We start from the raw sequence: 15401 nt of genomic DNA, 5'->3' as shown, positions 1-15401 counted from the left end.
CAAAAAGATTGTTCCAAATTAGATTTATGGAACACTTAAGGGACATAAAACACCAAAGGGAGGAGAAAGCAATTTCTGCGCACTTCAAAACAGCACATGATAGTAATCATTTATTGCTGCAGGGAAGCATTTTGGAACAAATTAACTGTTTTTGTGAAAATGAAATACTGTTGAAGGAAAAGCTTCTGTATAAGGAATGCATTTATATTTTAAAATATAATACATTAATCCCTATGGGTCTTAATAATGAACTAAACTGGAAATGCTTGCTTTAAATATGTCTTCTTTTAATTGTTTAATTGGATAATGGCATGTGTTTATTGATGGTTAGGATGTATAAAAGAAGTGATTTGCGTTTTTTAACTTGCATTCCAAGAAGATGGTTACACCAAGGCGCTAGAAGTGAATAAAATACTGGTTATTTTACAGCTTGGCTGTTTGATTTTGTCATCGCTTTTGGATCTATTAGTTGTACAAATTTAGAGTGTGGTGGTGTTGAAAAAATAATAAGATTAAGTTCATGGATTATGGAACTCCTTAACCCATCCCCTACTCACCACACCAGTTAAATAATAAGTCTATGTTCATGGATTAGGGAACTCCTTAACCACTCCCCCACTCACCACACCAGATAAATAATAAGCATAGGTTCACGGATTAGGGAGCTCCTTAACCCATCCTCTGCTCACCACACCAGTTAAATAATAAGTCTAGGTTCATTTTATGTTATTTTCTGATGAAGTTCGACTGAAAACTTTACAACAAATGAAAGTGCTCAAAATGTGATTTAAATGATTAAAAGACTGACCAAAACACTAAAAATAGCCATGCACCTATGTTCCTTCCGAAATAGCAAAAGTTACTCAAGTTTTTATGTATATATATATATATATATATATATATATATATGTATAGATATATATATATATATATATATATATATATATATATATATATATATATATATGTGTGTGTGTGTGTGTGTTTGTGTGTGTATAAATGCCTAAATATGTGTAGGTGAGAATGCGTATGCATGGGGGAGTTGCCTGTTTAATTCATGAGCAACACAAGTAATTACAGATACAATGTGATTTTTGTACCAGAGGTAATAAGGATTGATTCAGAGGCATAAAAATTACCTCATAATGAGGTCATTGCAGCCAGGGCTAGTATTAGCATTTTGAGAGCCCCAGCAAATGTCAAGTTGAGGCCCCCCCCAGGCACTTCCTAGGTATCACCCTATAACTGCCACCTCTTTATACAACCTTTTGGTTCATGCTGAAAACCTTTAGGTGTAGTATGCACAGACTGACGTGTAGCTATAATACTATTACATTGCAACAGGCTTGTGTACCACAGTATGTTGGCCCATCTCACAATGGGACATTTACAGTTACTGGCATTTAGTTGCAACAGTGATACATTACAACTCTATGTACAGGTCTGGACTTAGGTGAAATGTAGCTTTAGGCCTACCATTTCGGCCACCTTACCCAACCACACACACATACACACACAAACACACACACACACACACACACACACACACACACACACACACACACACACACACACACACACACACACACACACACACTCTCTCTAGTCCTCCCCTATGTTTCCTGTTATATTGGGCTCCCCAAACCATGCACATTACTTTTTTCTTCCTTTTCTCACATTTTGGTTTACTCTTCAGGTTTTCCATTAAGCTGTAACTTTTTATATGCTCTGAATAGGCAGCACACAGTGTGCAGCGTTTAACATTATGCGCCTACAGCAAGAGGTTCTCCGGTCGATTCTTGGCTGGGGTGCCCTCTGTGTGGAGGGCGTTTTCTGTCTGTGTGTGTTGTGGCTCTTGGGTTCCTCCCTCCCTCTCCACCTCCCACATTCCAAGATGACATGCATCTGGGGCGTTTCTCCCAAGGCACAAACTGAAAACAGCTCTGTGGAACCTAGTCGGACAATCAATAAATAAATAAATAAACTGCATTTTAAAGCTTTTTTATTTTCTTTTTACACAACCTTTTCATCAATGATGGCTTGAGTAGATATTATGATTAAGGTGATTATGAGGAAAATGAAAAAAAAATAATGATTACAGTAATGTATTCTACTTTGTTGCTCCTAGACAGAATAATGATTACAGTAATGTATTCTGCTTTGTTGCTCCTAGACAGAATAATGATTACAGTAATGTATTCTACTTTGTTGCTCCTAGACAGAATAATGATTACAGTAATGTATTCTACTTTGTTGCTCCTACACAGTATAGTGCCCCTACACATCTCTCTCAACCTCTTAGTGCAAGAAATCTGGACAAAGTTTGACATTATGGGGGGACAAAAGCCCAAAAATAGGGACATATTTTAAATATTGCTCTTATAAACATAGAAAGTAGAAAAACATGATTAATATTAGCATGCATTTTCTGAAAGATATGAAGTCTGAAACTCAAATGCACATTAGTATTCAGTGACTTTATTCCTTAGACCATCCCAGTGATGAGGCATAGACCAAAATTATGAGGGAAAACTCTGGATATTCTACATAAATCTGTACAGATGAGAGTATCCCCCTACACAAGCTATAATAACCTTTGTATACCTCTGAGATCTGTGAGAAAAGTAAAAGAAAACAATGACCACACTGTCTTCAGCCCAAGCACAAGCTATAATGACCTCCTGTGGGCACCCGGGCCTCCAGTAAAAATGGATTTCTGACTCAACTGGACTTTCCAGGTTAACAAATGTCAAATAAATAAATAGATAAAATTACTTGTTATCTACAGTTTTTACTGATACCCAGCAGAACAGTGTACAAGTCCTGGCATTATTTGGTGTGTGCACCGATAAAAATCACTGACATATTTTTAGACACACACACAAGCATTAGCCATAGCAATACCAGTTTTGTGCTTATTTCAGCAAATAGCAATACATTGTGCACCACTGGTACTGCCACTCTTGATCAGTGACTGATGTTTAGCAGTCGTCAAACTGCAGCAGGTGTAAGTCACTTTTATTTACCTCATTGAGGAGTAATGCATATGTGTCACTGTCCCTGATTTCACAGATTGTGTTCAGAATTTTGCTCTGTCCATCGTAAAAAGTTTGATTTGCTGACAAATATTTCAAGATTACAGACAATAGATCCAGAATTTATAGTTCTTATTGTCCAGAAAATGCATGTTGATGCAAAAGGTGTTATTCTAGTAACCGTTTTTAAGTGACTTAGAATAATATTTAAGACATGTTTTTGATTCTGAGCCTTTATTCTGCTATTATTTATAGTACTGGCTGAATTCTTCAGGAAAGAAATTGAGAGTTTCAGTATCTGGCATTCTACCAGTGTTTATAAAACTTCCAGAAAGAGAAAACCATCCCTGAAAACTGGAACCATCAGCTTTTCTTAAAATCCAAGGTTTGCCCTTAGATCAGTCACTCTGGGCTGTTGGTCTTTCTAGTGCTTAACTTGCTCATGTTCATCATTAGCTTTATCCCATTAGGGTCATATTACAGCCCTGTTAAAGTCAAACAGCAGAATAAGGAAATTAATACTTTTTTCCTCTTAATTTTTCCCCAACCAGCAACAGCTTTTGTGGGGCCCCCACACAGTCAAAGATGATTAAGGGCCCTCCCCTGCAGCCACATGTATTACAGGTACCTAAAAATGTCTATGTTAGTTTTAGTAGAAAGAACGTCTGCCAGTAGGGGTTAACTAAGTTAGGGGCACGATATCAGTGGTAAAATATTTAATGGAATTGTGAAGCCTGTTACTTGATAAAACACTGTTAATATAGCCAGAGATATCTTTGAATTTTAAAGGAGATATAAATAAGAGTTATTATCCAGCTGGTTCATTAAGTGTACAAGATTGCTGTATTAGCTTTTGCTGGTTTGACAGACATGTTACAAAATATCAAGATAACTTGGTGTGATTAGGTCCCCCCCCCCAGGAACAGGGGGCCCCCAGTGGCAGCAGGGTTCACTGGTGCCTAAAGCTGGCTATGATTGCAGCTAAAGCTGTCTCTAAATCTCTTTTTCCACAATCACGTAAATTAGCCTACCAAACAAACCTCAATTCACATAATCACAAACCTATATTTTAGAATTACAGGGATAGTTTATTTTCTTTTTCATTCTAATCAGATTGAACTATATTAGTAGAGTGTTGGAAGAGTGTTTCCTTACTGCTTACAGTGTAGCGTATGTGAAATGCAGCCTGTGTTTCAGTTTATTTATTTATTTTACTGTATTTTATTTTATAATACTCGTTTTCTAAATTAAGTGCAGATTTAGGTATAATGAGAATATTTTAGGTGGACTAGGGTGCTTTGGGGATGTCAGCCTCTACATTTTAGTGTAGTGTAAACATTTTACTTAAGTTTTTTATTAGCAAGTAGCATAAATATGATGGGTTTAATGGAAGTTTAGTACGTTTGATAATGTACCAAGAATGAAGGTAAAATATTAAATTGCTAATGATGTATAAAGGAAGGACAAATAATGAATATATTCCAAGTGTATAAATATAAATTTAGTTACAAGCACCTTATATGATTTTTTTTCAGACTTTATATGGGGGTTCAAATGTTTGCTGTTGAAGGAATAAATCATGTTTTAGACTTCATCAGAGTCTGTATAGAACCAAGCTTTAAATTGTAAATCATCAGTAACATCTAGTGATACCACTCAGCCATAGTCACACACTAACTAACTAGTTTTATACCATCTCTGATACATAAATTAACAGTAACATCTAGTGATACCACTCAGCTATAGTCACACAGTAAATAACTAGTCTTATCCCATGTCTGCTAGGTAAATCATCAGCAACATCTAGTGATAGCGGTACAGCCACAGTCCCACAATAAGTAGCTAGTCTTATCCTATGTCTGCTAGGTAAATCATCAGCAACACCTAGTGATACCATTCAGCCATAGTCCCACAATAACTAACTAGTCTTATCCCATGTGTGCTAGGTAAATCATCAGTGACATCTAGTGATACCACTCAGCCATAGTCACACAATAACTAACTAGTCTTTTCTTACATCTGCTAGATAAATCATCAGCAACATCTAGTGATACCAGTCAGCCATAGTCCCACAATAACTAACTAGTCTTATCCGGGTCTATATCAAAAGTATGAATGTTCAAAACTGTGAATACCGGAACAGCGACACATAAACGCCGAAGTACTACAACAGCAAAAGACGTGAACAGCGAAAATCAAAATGCCGAACGTATTTCTGAGAAAAGGATATATTTCCTCTTCCCCACGATCACCCTGCTGGCCCAGAAATATATCTGGTGTTCCGATTTTCACTGTTTATGTCTTTCGCTGTTGTAGTACTTCAGCCTTTATTTGTCGCTGTTCTGGTATTCGCGGTTTTGAACATTCATTTTGATACAGACCCATCTTATCCCATGTTTAGTAGGCAAATCATCAGTAACATCTAGTAATACCAGTCAGCCATAGTCCCACAATAACTAACTAGTCTTAGACAATGTCTGTTAGGTAAATCATCAGTAGCATCTAGTGATACCACTCAGCCATAGTCACACAATAACTAACTAGCCTTATCCCATGTCTGTTAGGTAAATCATCAGTAACATCTAGTGATACCAGTCAGCCATAGTCCCACAATAACTAACTAGCCTTATTTAGGAAAATCATCAGTAACATCTAGTGATACCACTCAGCCATAGTCCCACAATAACTAACTAGCCTTATCCCATGTCTGTTAGGTAAATCATAAGTAACTTTTAGTGATACCACTCAGCCATAGTCACACAATAACTAACTAGCCTTATCCCATGTCTGTTAGGTAAATCATCAGTAACATCTAGTGATACCACTCAGCCATAGTCACACAATAACTAACTAGTCTTTTCCCATGTCTGCTAGGTAAATCATCAGTAACATCTAGTGATACCACTCAGCCATAGTCACACAATAACTAACTAGCCTTATCCCATGTCTGCTAGGTAAATCATCAGTAACATTTAGTGATACCACTCAGCCATAGTCACACAATAACTAACTAGCCTTATCCCATGTCTGTTAGGTAAATCATCAGTAACATCTAGTAATACCACTCAGCCATAGTCCCACAATAACTAACTAGTCTTATCCCATGTCTGCTAAGTAAATCATAAGTAACATTTAGCGATACCACTCAGCCATAAGCCCACAATAAGTAACTAGTCTTCTCCCAAGTCTGTTAGGTAAATCATCAGTAACATCTAATGATACCACTCAGCCATAGTCACACAATAACTAACTAGCCTCATCCCATGTCTGCTAGGTAAATCATCAGTAACATCTAGTGATACCACTCAGCCATAGTCACACAATAACTAACTAGCTTTATCCCATGTCTGCTAGGTAAATCATCAGTAACATCTAGTGATACCACTCAGTCATAGTCACACAATAACTAACTAGCCTTATCCCATGTCTGCTAGGTAAATCATCAGTAACATCTAGTGATACCACTCAGCCATAGTCCCACAATGACTAACTAGTCTTATCCCATGTCTGCTAAGTAAATCATAAGTAACATTTAGCGATACCACTCAGCCATAAGCCCACAATAACTAACTAGTCTTTTCCCATGTCTGCTAGGTAAATCATCACTAACATCTAGTGATACCACTCAGCCATAGTCCCACAATGACTAATTAGTCTTAGCCCATGTCCGCTAGGTATTATTACTGTGATTAATGATGATATGCATTCTGTCACATTTTCTACATTTCTCGTATGGATTTTGGCAATGAATTCTGTCCTTTAAAAGTTCTCCATAGCAGCTTATGATATAGCAGTCTCACAGAAACAATTATACAATTTCAAACTCATGGGCACAGGCATTCCTTCTACATATCTGCATGAATTATTCCAATCAGGATGTTCAGAAAGCTTAGTCTGCCAATGTTACCTACAACAATCATGCATGCATGGTATTAAACAGTTAGCTGACCAGTCAATAGCACATATTATCAGCACCCTCTCCAGTTTGGTAGTCAGTCATCACAGCTTTAGCATTAAATAAGTGAATAAATAAAATACATAAAGCATTAAATAAGTAGCTAAATAAAATACATAACCTTCTGTGTCACTGCATGTCTAGGCACAATTATTTAAAAATGGCAGCGGTATCTTGCAATACTAGTATGATCCATTACCTCATTTTCAAACTTTAATGTTTCAAGGGTGCATTACATTTACTAAATGGGGTAATCTGGTTGGAGGAAACCCACCTATGTCAGTTCATAATCTTCTGTTTAAATATAATATTAGTCTTGATAAAAGAAATGCCAAATCCTACGTCTTTAACTAGTCACTGAACTTAAAGCATGCAAAATACAAGCTCTGTTTTGGATCACTACTGAGTTTAAACTCAAAGTCAAAGGACAGTACGTGTCAGAATGAAAATCTCTGCAGAAGTTCCACCCCTTTTAGTTTATGTAAAAGAAATCAAGTATGCAGCATTAGATTAGGGAAGTAGGTCATCGGCTTATGGCATATTAATCATTGCTTATATGTTTATATGCCTAAAGTTGTATTCACTATACTTCAGAATAACAGAAATAAGAATGCTGTGTGAATAGAACACCTAAACCATTATGCCAATCCCCAATTTTAAATACTAGTTAATCAATCTACAGACTATAACATTCCTACGCAAGAAGCAAACAGTGACCAAATGTGAGAATCAAACCATATACCCTGTATGAGATAAAGAAGCAGTAAGTTGCTTCACATTACCAGATGATCCTGAAGCATACTAACCATTCCAGTTATTACAGACTGCATATATAGCCAATCAGGGAAGTGAAATGAAAAATAATTTATTAATGTAATGTGTAAGTTTTTTTTTCACAATATCCAACATTGGCAATAGCAAGATAAAAGAGAATAATTTACTGAGGATTTTTTTTTTTTTTTTTGCTAATGCAGACAATTCTTAGTACAGATTACCAGGCAAAACTGAAATCCTTGTTTGGTTTATGGTCTTTCTCTGTTTGTATCACTACAAACCAGAAATTTAAAATGGAGCCAAAATGTCTGTCAGTAAATGTATTTCTTAACATAACTGCAATGTAACTTACAAATTAATTTCAGACTTGCTTGCTTCTTGAAATTAATATATATATATATATATATATATATATATATATATATATATACACACACACACACAAACACACATAGTGGTAAACCAACTCATTTATTAATGTAATACCAACCTGTTTAAGAATATTTTGCATATGCATAAATGAAAATCCACCTATTGTGTTAGAACGATATGAGCTGCCCTGCTAAGAAAAATAGGAAAACGTGAACAGTAAGAAAAGCAAACATTAGTTAAAAATGACAACAAAACTCCAATGAAGCAAAAAAATAAAATAGAATAAAATAGAAATATGACATAAAACCAACTCTTAGTTTAATAGCACATAAATTAAACAGTTCTAGCACCTTGGCTAAACAGCCTTCAAAGGAAGTGATCCATAAAGCACTACATATTCAATTTATACTATCTACAACTCAGTCAATCAATTAAATCAACCAATTATTAATAACTTATTTCCAATTAACTTCCTTATTTAACCCTTTATGTACCATACTTTAAAATGCAAACACTTTCCTTATACAGATGTTTCTGTTTAATCAAATGCAGCTCCATTTCCTTAATTTTAACTGTTAACAAAATAGTAGCCAACAAAACATCAGCATTCTCATGATGGACAGTAGAAAAATGTTCAACTACACTAGTATGTAATTTGTCTTTATGTACAATTGAATGTAATTTGGCTTGATGTATGTCTCTAAGATGTTCATCGTGCTATCACTAAACTTTTTGTTAGTTTCACCACTATATAATAACCCACAAGGGAAAGACAAGGCATAAACAACCTGCTTTGTATAACAAGCAAATGTAGTACTGACGTATAATTTAAACCAGTAATACTTGGGAAATAATTAACAACATTATTACAAATAGAACGTTTGACAAGCTAAAGTACCTCTATCACAAATAGGTATAGTACAATATAATTTTATTAGAAAAATAATTATATACTAATATATCAAAAAGCAAGGATGATTGCATATAAGATCAACAATAAACTAGATCTCAATTAAGAGTATGTATAAATGCAATATGTTAGCCATAGGTTCATATGTTGGTACTAGGCTATCAGCCCTAGGGCCTATACAAGCCTAGCCATAACAATTCCCTGTCTATTTCTTCCCACACTATTTACTTCCCTGGACCCCTGTCTAGCAAAGTGACTGACGTGATCCTTGGAGTGAATTTCCTTTCTCCCATCCAGTCTTCAAGGTTCCTTTTGAAGAAGGCCAATGAGGCACTCTGTTTGACATGTATAGGCAATCTATTCCAGAGTCTGGGGAGTCCCTGGGTCAGAAACTTATCCCTCCAGCATATTTTGTTTGTTGTGATGACAAGGTTTAGATCCCTGGAGCGTGTGGCTCTGAGGGATTGGGATTTCTTTAAGTGTAGCATGTCCAACAGCTCTGGGTTTGACATGGCCTTGTATGTTAAGCAAAGATTGCCTCTGAGTAGACGATATGCGACAGAGTATAGCTGGAGTTTTTAAGGCGGTCAGCATAGGGCATCTGCTTTAGGCCTGTGATTCTTTTAGTGAGGTATTTCTGCAGCTTTTCCAGTTGTTGTAGATGTCTTTAGAGGTACATGCCAAATGGGGCGTTGTATTCTATAATGGGTCTAATGAGGGATGACTACAGTGGGACAATGACCTCCTTTTTTCTGGATGAAAAGTCCTTAGTGATGAGGTGTGCCACATAGAAGGATTTCCTGACTGTTGTGGCGATGTGGTCATCGAAGGTGAGACCACTGTCCACCTGTGTCCCTAAGTCTCTTATTACACTTTTGGTGTTTAGTATACTGCCACCTATATGGTAATTCATGGGTACATGTTTTTTCCCAAAGGGGATAACTATTCATTTCTTGGCATTGAGCTTGAGCCCATGGCTCTGGCACCAAGCATCTCTTTCTGTAAGGCCCTTTTGTAGAGTATCCATAATTTGGGGATTCAATAATGGCCCCCACTTTGCAGTCATCTGCGAACTTTGTTAGCCAGAGTCCCTTAGTGTTGACCTGTACTTCAGAGAAGTAGATGGCAAACAAGAGCGGTCCCAGGACTGAACCCTGAGGTACGCCACTTGTCACTTGTCTGGAGCTGGATTTGGAGTCGGCTACCTTTGCAGTGTGGGTTCTCTCAGTAAGCCAGTTAGCAACCCATTGGGTGACATCGGGATTAATTCCCAGCTTAGTAAGTTTATCTATGATTCCAGAGTGGGAGATGGTGTCAAAGGCCTTGGCAAAGTCTAGATAGGCTACGTGAACCACCTTACCCTTGTCAATGGCTCTGGAGACTGATTCGAAGAAGTCAATCAGGTTCAGGAGACAAGATCGGCCCTTCACGAACCCAAACTGGGTCCAGTGTTTGAAAGTTGTCAATGTCTTTGTTTATAAGTTTCATGATAATACTCTCCATGGCCTTGCAGATAAGGCTCGTCAGACTGATTGGACAGTAGTTTCTGGGATCCAAGGTGGAGCCCCCCTTGTGGAATGGGATAACTGAAGCTGTGCACCACTCAGTGGGCATGAAGCCTGAGGTGAGGCTATGATTAAACATGACACTTAGGTGAGGTGCCAGTTCATTTTGTAGTTCATGTAGTACACAGCCCGTGATGTCATCTGGTCCCATGGATGCTGTATTCTTAGCTTTGGAGAGTGCGTTTTTTACCTGTGTGGCCGTTATTACCATAATTTGGCAATCTTCTGGTATTGAGATGGGCCATTTAGGGGGTGGGGGGTGAAGTTGGCACTGAATCGATCTGCCAGGATATTGGCAATATCCTTGGGATCAGTATATTTAATGTCATTCTGTTTTAGCTCAGAGCAGATCTGAGCGTTGCCATTTAGTTTCTTGACATAGTTATAGAATGCCTTGTGGTTATCTTTGGAATATTTGGCAATTTTATATTCGTAACTAGCTTTGGAGAATTTTATGAGGGATCTCAGTTTCTTACTGAGGATGGTAAGGGAGTTTTTTGCATCCTGGGATTTTCTTCTTTACTGCAACAGTTTCTTCCTTTTGTTGTAAAGTTTGTTTATGGCAGGGGACCACCAGATTGGCTTCCTTTTTTTGGATGAGAGCATCTTGGTTTTATTTGGGATGGCACGATTCATGCATGAGTGGATGTGCTCGTACAGTGCCTTAGTGTAGGAAACATTTTTAAAACATGGCAGGTGTTGAACCCTGAACCATGCACAATATAGTCATGGGACTTACCACTAAGCCATCCTTCATTGACTTTAATTATGCTGTTGTGCTGAGAGTAGATGATAATCTGAATGTATATTTAAGCATTTCCAAAAGACTGCAGGTGAGCAAAAATACATACAACCATTTCCTGCTGTTTTAATTATCTGCACTAGTCACTGTAAGGAAAGGATACAAGGCTTATACAGACACACCAACTGTTTTGACCTCAGATTAGTGAAGATGTAAATGCTCACGCAATAATATCAGTAAAGAGGAGAAAAAATTATGTGTATTATGCAGCCCATTAATTCATCTCATGATATTAATTTCACACTTGCACATTTGTAATGTTGCATTTTGCATGTGCACTTCAAGGTAACTTTCCGAACAAAGAGCATAAGGTCTGATCTCCACTTTTCTAGGATATATAACCTCTTGACCTCGTGTGTATAAATAGGTGCTTTAAATTATTTGTGGTGCCAGATCACTGGTCCAACCACTGAATAAATAAATAATGCAACATTTCCTATAAGTGATCATTTTTTATTTGTGTTGATAAGCTATGTTTTCTGCTCTTTTATTATTTGTTAAAGAACTTTATATTTACTACTGTTTTCTGTTTCTTGTCCTTTTTCTTGAATAGTTTTTATACTTTATGCATTGTGTTTATTAACTTATTTATTAATTTATTTATTTGTATGGCCATTAATTTGTTAAACTCTAAATTTGTTATCACTTAAATCTATCTTTCACCTGAGTCATGCCTGAAAATGGTTTTAGGACTAGTCTATTTGTCTGTTTAACAAACTGAGGGAGTGAATAACTAACTAAATAAACTCACAAATAAATGCATAAGCCAACAAACAGATAAACAAATAAATAAATGGACAAATAAATATTATATTCTATACATGTATTTATTACATAGATTGCAGCAGTGATACTTGTAAGATATAAATTAAACATATATTTTCAGTAATGTAATTTTTTTTTTCACAAAAATACTTACTTGCTGATGAAACCTCTGTTCTTCCTTCAGTGAATGCTTGGACATTGTGCTTAAAAGAAATGCGTTACGGAGCTGTGCAAAATAGGAAAACATGAATTATTTACTGACAATAAGAAACCTTGTACAACTACATATAACCTAAAACATAAAGAAGACATACACTAAGGTATGTTAGAAAATGAATATTAACCACATTTGTACTCCTTGATTTTAATTATACTGACATGTTGATATTAAGCAATAATTAAGACTTATTTAAGCATTTCTAAAAGACATCAGAAGAGCAAAACATAATCCTTTATCATTTTATTTTTTTATTAATTAAGTGCAGTACTCAATGTAAGGAAAGGCTGGGTACATTATATGTCAACGGCTCTAAAGGGGGTGCATGGGACTTACTTCAGGAAAATCATAAGATATAAGGAGAGGGGAAAAACAATACAATTCTGGAACACAAGCAGCAGCATTCAGTTTACATTTATGTATCACATGGTCTTTCATTTAATTTCTAATCTTCACTAAACATTGCAGTATTCCAGTGCATTTATATATATATATATATATATATATATATATATATATATATATATGTGTGTGTGTGTGTGTGTGTGTGAGAGACGTCTGTAGCCATAAAGTCCTATGTGAAGAAAGATATGCAGTGAAATTCTTGAGTGACAACAGAAATGTGAAGCAGTCTTAACTAGGATAATACATATAGAATATGGGCATGAACTGGGTCTACGTGCATCCTCCTGTTTATTTAAACATTCCCAGTATTTGACTTGGATTCAATCCAGTCAAACAAAGTGCATTTTAACTAGTGGTTCCCACTGAGGCATGATTTTGAGTGGAACATCAAGAATCATTGATGTTTCAATCTATAATTTATTCAACCAAAGAGTTCTCAAGTAAATTAGATAAGCAGACAGAGTGCTACATAATATAACCACTGTCTGCATGAAGAATCGCTTGACCTACTAGGAGAAACTTTATAAGGTGCCTTTCGCTAAATTAGATTATAGGTCATTTGGTAGAACATTGTTATAAATCAAATACCCCACAAGCTGATACACTAACACAGCAATACATCTACTCATTCAAGTTCTAGAATCTTCTCTGTTTTAATTACTTTATTAGCTATATCATTACAGGAGTAGCCGCTCCTAAACCATTTAACTCCTCTTAATGCTCAGTACAGATGACACGAGCCTGATGTTTATCATCTTATTACCAGACTGTAGACTGATATCTTCAGAACAAATAAATAAACAAATAGTCTCAGCTTCAAATGTGAATATTTTGTTCGCTTTGGACATGTGTCAACATTTTGTGGTTTTATGGATTACTTTATGGCTGTACCAAATGAAACATGGGACATCTCTATGGAGAAGTCATTGACTCTTTCTTGTATTCTCAGACACTGGCAGCTAACAACCCTAAATTACATCTATTGAGTTTAAAAGGTGATAGCGAACTTTGTCAATTTTTTATACTGGAGAGTATTTTTAAAATTTTTTTTTCTTAGGTTTAACTTCTGTGATGACTTCAACATTATCAGTAATCTCAGACTGAATAGTAGTTATACAGGAAACACTAAACAAAAAGCCAAATGTACCGACTTTTAACTATAATGACTTCATTTATACCCCTGTAGAACTTTTACTATATACACTTAAAAAAAGAGCAGACTCCAGTAAGTCAAAGACTCTGCTTAGTGCGGGTGTTCAGTGTGAATTCTAATTGTGGGTGTGGGTAGCATAAGCTCAGACTCAGGAAGACAGTACATATTTCCTACTTGCTGTTGTAGCCAGGCAGCACTTAGGACGTTGTTTAGTGATTCATATTTGTTTGCCTTTTGTATACAACTGGTTTAGGAGTGGTGTGGCTCAGGAAACCATACCCCTGCATCAGTTTATAAGATTTGTAAGATTTTTAGATTTAAAAGATTTCACCGACTGTTGAATAGTGAGATATATCAAAGCACCCAATTTCTTATCTTTTACAACATACAGCCAACATAAGTGTTTTTAAGTCTTTGATTTCTGTTCATGTGTATAGAAAATATTCTCTACTTTATCCTGACATTAAAGAAACAGATTTTTTAAGTCCAATAAAAGTTGTAAGATATCATTTTTTTCTGATTGTGTAGCCATTGGTCATCCCAGGCATGCTCTACTTGCTTTGAGAGACAAATTCTTTAGCTAGCATTGTGCTCTGAGTTTGTTGGTTTTAGTATCAGAGTTATTTATTTGTTTATTTATTTCATTTGTTTAGTGGGATGGTCCAGCTGGGCCTTAAAGAACCATATTCATTGGAGGCCCAGGAAGACAATCTCCACAGAATAAAAATTACAAACAGTTTGGAAAATGCAATTATCACAATTTTGTTAAAATGCTCAGAATATTAGCAAATTCAGTGTGATCAAAATTTCAGTAGGATGCAGTAGCTTTAGAATATTCTAAAATGATGTTCATGGGGAAAAGAAAAATACTAATAGTTGGTGACAGCACTGCTGAATATGAAAAGGGTAAGAAAGCAACAGATAAGTTAGATTAGCCAGGTACTATGCATGAGCATGGCTAAGAAATCATCAGATGGTATCTGAGTTAAAACTTAAAGTCTTTGGATGTGAGTATTAACTTTAGAGGGAGAGGGATAAAATTCCGCATTTGGGCAACAGAGGAGGAGTGCAAGGCATTACTTATTGATTGATTGACTGACTGATTGATTTAATTATTTATTTATTTTTAGGTGAATTAAAACGATCAGGAATTTCATTCACTAATTCTTCCTTCTTTTTTTCATTATTCCGGTACCTACTACATCTGATGCAGGATTGCAGCAGAGCTGGAGGGTCTCCTGACATTCAGCGGATGCATGACATTGAACTTATCCTAAACATGATACCAACTCATCACAGGATATGTACACACTAACTTGGCATGCACACATATGGATAACTTTTAGTTATGTACTTACCATAACTTTAGATGTTTGGGATCCATCTCGCCTACATTCAGTACTGATGGGCTCGGAGCCGATCCCTCGGCTCCGACTCAGCATGCTATG

The 15401-nt window shown here is 36.1% G+C and overlaps 1 protein-coding gene across 2 annotated transcripts in view; it reads right to left on the bottom strand.

Moving 5' to 3' along the window:
- The window catches only part of LOC122817093 (cadherin-like protein 26), a 630240-nt gene that overhangs the window by 42723 nt on the left and 572116 nt on the right, over positions 1-15401 (bottom strand). Inside the window, exons 16-17 of one of the 2 annotated variants that reach the window (XM_044090256.1) lie at positions 12333-12404; positions 8255-8326 (exon numbers count right to left, since the gene is read on the bottom strand). In XM_044090256.1, the coding sequence (XP_043946191.1) occupies positions 8255-8326; positions 12333-12404 (144 nt within the window). The remainder of the gene's footprint in view (positions 1-8254; positions 8327-12332; positions 12405-15401) is intronic. The other variant, XM_044090257.1, reaches the window with a different exon arrangement.

This window comes from Protopterus annectens, chromosome 12.part0 (genome assembly GCF_019279795.1).
Source record: "Protopterus annectens isolate FY-2018-M chromosome 12.part0, PAN1.0, whole genome shotgun sequence".
NCBI classification, from domain to species: Eukaryota; Metazoa; Chordata; order Ceratodontiformes; family Protopteridae; genus Protopterus; species Protopterus annectens.
The sequence above is the reverse complement of the archived record's forward strand: the minus strand, read 5'-3'. Positions and strand labels throughout refer to the sequence as shown.